Genomic DNA, 9380 nt, shown 5'->3' with positions numbered 1-9380 from the left:
AATCTGAAACAATTTCAAGACAGAAGTATCAAACAATTTCTTCTGGAAGCCATTCTCCAATCTCAGTTTTTGATGTAATGGACCCCATAGTGTGATCTTATTATAAACACCATTTCAAATTATTTATCTGATGTAACAAAATAACGTTTTTATTGTTAACTATCAAGAGGGATTTGGATAATTCACTATTACATCTTTTAAAGCAGTTCAATAATGCATCCTATAAAAATATGAATGTTTCAGTATCTCTTTTCAAATACACTAAATGTAGCCATACACACTTTCTTGGATACTTCAATAAACTATTGGCTTCCATCTGTGGCATGCTGTGGATTCCTGCGGTGTTGTCTGCAGTTTCTAGTGCCATGGGATTAGCAGAATGAAGAATTCATTTATTTAGGTTTTAAAGCACTCTGCAATTGTAATTATAGCCACAAAGTGGCAAATGGAACACAAAATCTACCACTTACAGAACCGAAAGAACCAAATGGACCTTGACTTATATATTATTGTACAGTTGGACTTAAGAGTACATTTGCATGTTTTTGTTTTTAGCTCACAACCAAATGAAGGCACAAATCTTTAGTATTTAATAAAATATCTGAACATCTATTTTGTAATGGTGTGGAAGTACTCTACTGTCGGAAATACCATACTATCCTAAATATTAGCCATTTTTCTTGCAAACTTATAGATCATAAAAATACAGAACTCGACAAAATGTGTTATAAAATTATGTTCAGACTCCAAAGGGAGCTAAAGTAATTTGTAATGGCAGAAACAGAGAAAACTAAATACATAACTTACTTTAAATTGATTTTTGAGCCAACGCTGTTGTCGCAACCACATACCATACAGTCATTATATATCTGGCTACCCACAAGTTTGGCAGCCATTTTCTTTGTCCCAGCCCTATTTTCATTACACACAAATGACAAGGACTGCACAACTATATATATATAAAAATAGATATTTGCTTTCCTTAGGGAGGTCAATGCGTAACTGAGACGGTGGTATAAGAAGGACGAATTTGGGTTTTAGCAGCACTGGGCAGACTTTGCAGTAATGAACTGCACCTAAATAATAAGGCGGCCTGAATATTAGGGAAGAGGATGGCTAGAGGGATGGAAAAGTTTTAAAAATAGATTCTAGGGGTAAGGCAAAGATAGAAATGGAGAGGTAGATTGGAAGGGGAGTCTAGCTTTGGGAAAAAGGGCTGAGGGCAGTGATGCATCATAAAGTGTTTGTCAACTGATGTTTCGGGGATGTAAAGTTAAATGTCTATTAGCAAATGCAAGACACTTGACAAACAAAATGAGTGGGCTGGAGATATTGGTAAGCAAGGAACAGTATGATTTAAATGGTTTTAAAGAAACGTGGTGGGATAATACACATGACAGGCCAGTAAAGCCACTACAAGCATTGATAGGGAGGATCAGCTTTCACTGAAAATGGAAAAGGATGTAAATATGTATGACGTTTTAATCAACAGATATTTTAATTACTCAGATATAGATTTGAATTTTGAAACTACTAGTTCTTCTAAGGGCAGCAAGTTTCTGAACCTGAACCAAATTTATGTCATAATTAGTAGACTTGTGCATTCGTCTTCGGGCGAACATGAAAACGAACACGAAGAGTGTTCGTTCCGAAGACATGAAGAAGAGACAGCGAAGAAGACAGCGGCGGTAAAAAGTAGACGAAAACACACGCGAAGAATCTTCGTGATCGTCTCCGTCTTCGTCTACTAATCTCCCCAGTCCCTTCCCCATCTAGCCTTAAACACAGTTTAAGTGAACATAGTGACCTACAATCGTTTTCTAATCTTATTTAATGTCATGACATGCCAGGCACGCCACTGGTCGTTAACCGACCATTTTTCAGTGACGTGCTGGCACGTCATTGGTCGTTAAGAGGTTAATTCCTTCTGTACTGATGGTATTTTGTGCAGTTGCAGCCAGGGCCGGCCCTACCATGGAGGCGAGTGGGGCAATTGCTCCATGCGGCACATTTGAAGTGGCGGCCCAAGACCTTTTTTTTTTTTTTTTTTTTTTTAAGAGGAAGAGAGAGACAGAGGGCTCGGTGCCCCTCTCTCTCCTCTGTGAGCCCTCTAGCTCGCTCGGTCTCGGTGCCGGCTTGTAATGCTGAGTGCTGGAAGAAATGAAATGACGTCATTTCCGGCACTCAGCATTACAAGCCGGCACAGAGACCGAGCAGGGAGATTCGCCGCAGGACTGCTGAACGGTAAGTACAAAGGGGGGGGGGATGGGGGGGCCTTGGGCCGGCCCTGTTTTCAGCACTTGTACACTATATTTCCTTAACCATGATTCCGCATTTTAATTTTTCATGCACCCACCAAAATGTTTTATTTTTCTTCAAGGACAGAGTTTTCTTTTTATACCATTTTTAGGTGTATAGTCAAACATTTAGTATGCATAATGCATTGAACTAATGGAAAACCTAACATGTTTTTTATTTTTTGTTACAGGGCCCAAAATGGAACATGTCCATTCCCTTTTCCAAATTTTCACATTTTATTTTGTGATGCCTTTGTCTCATTTGGGACTGTTTAGCAGCACACCATCTGAAAAACGCTGACAAAAGTATATAAATTTTGACTACCCAGGGTATTTCGCTAGTATCAACTGGGCACTTATCATGCAACCAGATTACGTGTAACTGCAAAAAAACCCATCAAAACTATATTCAGTTACATTTTTAGATTACAGAAATATCATTTAGGACTGGTTAGCAGCCCACCAGCTCAAAATACCCCACAAAAAGTATATATATATTTTTTTTTTAAGAAGAGACAACACAGAATAGTTCATTAGGAGCATTTGAACACTTATCATGCCACCAGTTGGTCACCAATCCCTGACAAAGGGAGCTGTAATGTCAATTTTTGTTGTTTTTTTTTTACCAAACATTCTGGTTTTTTTAGGATTGTTTGCACAGATTACATGCTACTGCAGATAAACCCACCAAAATGTATTCAGCAGCATCTCTAGATTACAGAAATACCTCACACTCATAGTTTTTATGTGTTTTGGACCCTACAGGGCACAAAATGGAACATCCTCAAACCCTTTTCCAAACTTTTTACATTTTATTTTGTGAGGCCTTTATTCTCATTTGGGACGGTTTAGCAGCCCACCAGCTCAAAATACCCAACAAAAGTATATATTTCGGAGAGAAGACATTTAGTGATCAATTCCTGGCAAAGGGAGATGTAACTTAATTTCCATTGCTTTTTTCACCAAACTATCCATTTTTTAGGATTGTTTGCACAGATTACATGCAACTGCTGAAAACCCTACCAAAACATATTTAGCTGCATCTTCAGATTACAGAAATACATAGGTTTTTGTATATTTTTTCAAATCTACAGGGCACACTACCTTTCACTACGCAACACCACACAGAATAGTGCAAGGTAGGCACACAGAAAATAAATGGTGTCACATGATTGCTTGAGAGATTTGGGGATCATGAATGGCAGTTCCCGGGGACTGCCTCGGGTGCAACAGCATCTTATAGAGGGGACATTATAATGTTGTATAAATATGTTTATTAACAGAAATACACAAAGAAGAAGAGGTCATCCTCTGAGGCTGTTAGAGTGAAGATTCCATAGACAACATAGACAAGGGATTCTTTACGGTAAGGACAATAATGGTATGGAATTCCCTGCTGAGAGGTGTGGTGCTGTCAAATGCAATGGATGTCCTCAATATGGGTCTGGATATTTTATTTAGAAAAGGAGAACATACAGGGGTATAAATGCTAAACGTTAATATTTTAGAGCTTCTTGATCCAACGTGAACGCTCAAGAAGAAATTTCCTTAATAGCTTAAATAGGATTTTCTTTTTGCATCAAAAGCAGGAAGAATAGGTAAAAAAGTCAAACTTGATAAGCTTTCAGCCAAAAGTACTACTTTAACATCCTAAATTCAATGGCCCAGATCAGATTTGGTGATTTTTGTCAATAATGGTTAAATTATATATATATATATATATATATATATATATATATATATATATATATATATATATACTAAATTTACATTACATTTCTCTGGATACATTTCCCTGGATGCATATTTATGTTAGTTCTAGGTGTTTTTTGATAGCTGAGCATATTTATCTGTTAAGCATAATATTCTGCTCTAGAGTGAATATACTGTTTATTGAATTGCATTGGTGATGGTTTACCAATTATTAATTATTAAGACCTTCATCCCTTGGAACTTTAGACCTCAGACTCATAGTTGGGGTCAGCTAACAACCATTATGCCATTCAGCCTGCTCACTGGCTACTTTTACAAGCTTGCCATTAACCACACATTTGCTAGACCCATAGGCTCCAGTTTAGGACTGATCTTGGGCTACTGGTTTCTGAGTCTATGTGCTTCTATGTTCTGCTGTTTCATGGCTCCTTGTGCCTTTGTGTTTCAGTATCCTGTTTCTGTGACCAAAAGTATGTGGCCATCTGATAATCACATGAGCTTGTTGGACATCCCATTCCATAACCATGGGCATTAATATGGAGTTGCCCACCCCAATACACTTTGCGACTGTAACAGCCTCTACTCTTCTGAGAAAGCTTTACACAAGATTTTGGAGTATGTCTTTGGAAATTTATACCCATTCAGCTGCAAGACCATTTGTGAGGTCAGGCACTGATGTTTGAAAAGGCCTGTCTTGCAATCTGCTTTCCAATCCATCCCTAATTAGCTTAGTCTTTATGGACCTTGCTCTGGGCACAGGGGCACAGTTATGTTAGAATAGGAAAGGGCCTCCCCAACTAGTGCCACAAAGTAGAAATCAATCAATTATCGAAAAAAATGTCTTTGTATGTTATAGCATTATCATTACCCTTCACTGGAAAAAAGGGACAAGAAACAAAAACTGTCTGCACTTCTTACCCTAATAAAGTTGGCAACAAATATATGAACATAATATAAATGAGAGGTTTTGGTTATATGAATTGGCCAAAGCATAATTAAGCTCACCCGCCACGTCAAGGCACACTCTCAATAGGGTGAGATCCTACTCTCACCTCCTACATAGCGGGCACACAAAGCAGTTTATACTGCTACCAAAACCTTATTAATGTGTTGGGGGAGGTGCAATTAAACCTCCTCATTAACCCCTGGACAGCAAGCTGCAACCAGACTGATGAGGAAAAAAGGGACCAAGCTCAAACCCTTAAAAGCAGCCCCAGATCATTATCCCTACTCAACCTAACTTTACAGTAGACACTATGCATTACAGTCGATAGCATTCTCCTGGCATCTATCAAACCCAGACTGGTCCATTAGACTTCCAGAGTCCAGTGGCAGCATGCTTTACACTACTTCTGCCAACACCTGACATTGTGCTTTGTGATTTTTGGCTTGCAGCTGCTACCTATTTCATGATGCTCCTGCTGCATAGTGCATGTGCCGATTTTGTTTCCAGAGGCAGTTTGGAACTCGCTTTTAGCCACCTGTTATCAATGCGTGTGGTTGAAACCCCTAAACTCAATAATTGGGAGATATGTTCACATCCTTTTGGTCATATAGTATATAAATCCATTGAGAAGGTCCATTGCATTTATTTAATCTGGAAAGGAAGGAAAAGGGAATTTAGTGTGCAAATGCATTATACAGATATAGAGTTGCATGGTGTTAACCTAAAAAGTCTTGAAAACTGGCAGTCTAATGCAATTCAGTTAGCCAACAAACACCATATTTGCTCTCATCTTTCATGATGTGACCACTCCAGTTTTGTATGGGAATATCTTTTGAGGTTAACAATTGTATTTTTGCTGTTATTGTAATCTGTTCTCCAGAATATCAACATTTACATCTTATACAAGTTTAGGGTGGTTCCTATTTTCGTCTCTTGTGGCTTCAGCGATCATGAGACTGAGCCACACGCTGGGTACAATTTCAAGTCCCAGTAGAGCCCTAATTGTTTTTGTACTTCACTACACTGTTACTGTTTTAATAATTAACATTGTTATATTTTCTTTTAAGTGCTTTAGCAATAAATATTCATACTAGCATAATAATTGATGTGGAAACAGAGACATAAGTCTATCAAGGTCAACCTTTCACAAATTCCCTTTTCTGAAGCTGTTTAATTGGAAGAAAATTGTTCCCAGCTTCTCACTTTAAGGAAATAATGTCCAAAAAAAGTGATGATGAGAAGGTAAAATCTTAATTTCCTAAGGGTCAAAGAGATGTAATTTTTACATTGATGACATTTTTTGTATACAGTGGTTATGATATTAAATCACAGATATATTTTCTAGATATATTTTATATATTCAAACAGAACTTTTGTAAATGTCACTGCAATCATTTTCCCCAACCAATTAAAAGGGAACTATCCTATTCCAGATTATCTCTGATTCTATTCCTAACACTTGTATTTTATTTTTGACGTCATAGTAATATAAATATAACCATTATTCTTTTCAGTTGTGTTGTAGGCAAAAGCTGGCACCTTGCTAATGCTTTATTATGTAAGTTGCTGTCACACCTACTAAGTGATGAACCCATCATTAAAATTTCAGTAGGCTTCCCACAAATTTTCATATCAATGTTCAATGAAATTGGCCTCATGCCTGTTCATATCTGCTAACTGTATCGTTTGTACCCAGGGGTCGGGGCTGTACAGAGCATATCATTGCTCAGAGTGATAGAATAAAAAAGGTTACATTGTATATCAATCATATGATACTAATATCTGACAGTTGTTTTCATTTGCAGCATCATGGAAGGAGGGCCAAACAAGACAAGTCAGAACTGAACAGAACCAAACCCCAAATCAAAGATAGCTATCATAATATGACGGAGGTTTGACTTGTTATTTTATTACAGCTGAGTATTTTAGAATAATTCCAATAAAATAAATAGTTTACTGCTCTATATTATACTGTACGATGTCTTCCCTCTTATGAGTATTGATACATAGAGGAAATAGCTTCAAAATTACAGACAAAAGTCTGACATACCGCAGTGTACATGGATGGAGGATGCAAAACCAGTAAAAAAAACAGCCTTTCGATGAACAAAGATAGTGTTTAAGATGATGGCACCACCTTAGAATTAAATGGATAGAAGCTTACAGACCACAGATCACAGTGAATCGCCACTCCTTCGGCCCATAAGCACTGTCATCAGCCATAGGAGAGAAAATGAAGGTGAGACATGAACGTAGTATTATTACAGGTCTCCCAAACACTTGCCTATGGATACTCAGAGCGTACTAGGAACAGCACATTTAAGAGGAAAACATCTATTGTGTGCTGTAAAATCTATATACAGCTTATTATGCCTTACAAAATAATCAGATCTTCCGCAGTAGCAGTTTAGTTAATATCTCATAAAAATGTGGAAAATTTACATGCGCATTTTGCTCACACATTGTACATATTTAATATTCTATTGTAATATCACTGCGATTTAAGCTCCCAATTATTGAATCGTTATTTTTTATATCTTTATTTGGATTATCTTTTTTAACAGATATCTGATAAGTTTTTAGCATGAACCATTTATGCAGTGTTCTTATTTATAAATACCACTTTTCCTGCGTAAACTACATCGATATGTATAATTTATTTCTATGGTATTTCCCTATACTTAGGGTACAGCCTAGTGGTAAAAATTTGACTATGACACCTTAATAGGAAAATCCTAACTCTCTGGTGTTGTTAAATGCCTTATTTTATATATTTTTTTTGTGTGTGTGTATTATGTGTTAGTGGAAACAAATCTAAATAATCTCATTTTAGGATGCATAATATACATTTTATAATTTCTTCAATTATTTTTGCAACTCGCCACTCATTTTCAGTCTGTGTTATGTTAGATGACCTTCAGTTAATCGATGCACATTTATCATGTCTTATGCAGAGTCAGTTCAATTCATTCTTGTAGGATAAATCTTAAGGGGTTGAATTATGAATATAATGTACAGTGAAATGTTCTACTCATCTGCACACTCAATGTTTAGGGAATAAACCCCTATAAAAAAAATAACACAGGTGTGACGAAAGAACTGCATGCATTTGAATATGAAAGTCTAATGTTTATTATGAAGGCTACAAAATGTAAATCAATGACCCACCATGTCACGGCTGTTATTAAATGTTATTTATTGTGATATAAAACTATGTCAATCTTAACTCTTAATATGTTAATATAGAATATTGAATGTCAGGTGGAAAAATAAGCATCATTTTACATTTCCATGATAATTGTATGAGCTTTATTTTTCTTATTGGAAGGTGTTGGTGGTAAAAAAAATATTAACACATGAAAACTCATTGCCTGATCACATATTTATTTTGCTCCATGAGTTTCTGTGCAGGATGTCCAGTCCGATAATGAACCTAGCTGACCCTGTCAAGGAAGCCCCCATGTATACGCTTGCCATAAAAAGTGCCAGGTTATGCTGAATATAGCTCTAGAAACAAGCCCATATGCCAAGTTGCTTTTGGGTGCAATGAAGCAGCATGGATGCACAGTTTACAAAGACAGACACTTTTCTTGTGAAGAATGCGATGGTGCCGTGAATGGAGGGTTTGACCGAGATTTGGGCTGTTAGAAATGTCAGTCGAGAAACGGCTGAAAAAGCAGTGGATGAAGTATTTGATTCCTGCTTCAATGACCATGAGCCATTTGGACGGATCCCCCGCAGCAAAAAAGACGCAAAATATGCTTATAGGGACTTTACAAATTGTTTATTTTGTTGTGGTTACCCCCCACCTAAAATGTAATAAACCCAGTTTTTTTTCCAACTTTTTAAAAATGTCTCAACTCCTTTTACATTGACTATAATATATTATGCTGTAATGTGTCCCTTCTTAAAGGTGCAGTTTCACTTGGATAAATCCTTAATTGTACTCTTTCACTTTCTATGGCAACAACCTATCACTAATACAAGAAATATATTGTGAAATGCCCAGCAGCAATCCCCAATCACGCAACTAATATAACAATAATGAATTTTCTAAAAAGAATGCCTGTCCCAACTTTTATGTAATTGGTATTCCAAGCGAATTCCACATATGAAATAAATCAAGAAAACAAAAGAGAAAAGAAAATGGAATATAGTGTAGTAATATTTGTAAGATATGGCCCTTTAATATTTGTGGATTATGCACTCACAATTTAGTTGGAGTGCCGCAGACACTTCAATTTCATCTCTTGGGATTTTTTCATTTGCTGTTTTATCGGCAAGCAATGAAGTGTACACAAAAATTGAATAAACAATTTTACATTTAGGTCTCTTGTTTACACAGGGGTAAACATTAAAAAAGAAAATAGCTCACATAGAAACTCACGGTAATAGAGGAATATATATCAACCCCCAAAATCTTC

At 36.6% G+C, this 9380-nt stretch overlaps 1 protein-coding gene across 1 annotated transcript; it reads left to right on the top strand.

Annotated features, from left to right (window-relative positions):
* The first annotated feature begins 7104 nt into the window (after positions 1-7104).
* On the top strand, positions 7105-8776 carry LOC128497729 (mitochondrial inner membrane protease ATP23 homolog). Its single transcript, XM_053467891.1, has 3 exons — positions 7105-7195; positions 8408-8563; positions 8610-8776. The coding sequence occupies exons 1-3, from the start codon at positions 7105-7107 to the stop codon at positions 8774-8776; spliced, it is 414 nt and encodes a 137-aa protein (XP_053323866.1).
* Positions 8777-9380: the final 604 nt, after the last annotated feature.

This window comes from Spea bombifrons, chromosome 5 (assembly GCF_027358695.1).
Source record: "Spea bombifrons isolate aSpeBom1 chromosome 5, aSpeBom1.2.pri, whole genome shotgun sequence".
NCBI classification, from domain to species: domain Eukaryota; kingdom Metazoa; phylum Chordata; class Amphibia; order Anura; family Pelobatidae; genus Spea; species Spea bombifrons.
The sequence above is the reverse complement of the archived record's forward strand: the minus strand, read 5'-3'. Positions and strand labels throughout refer to the sequence as shown.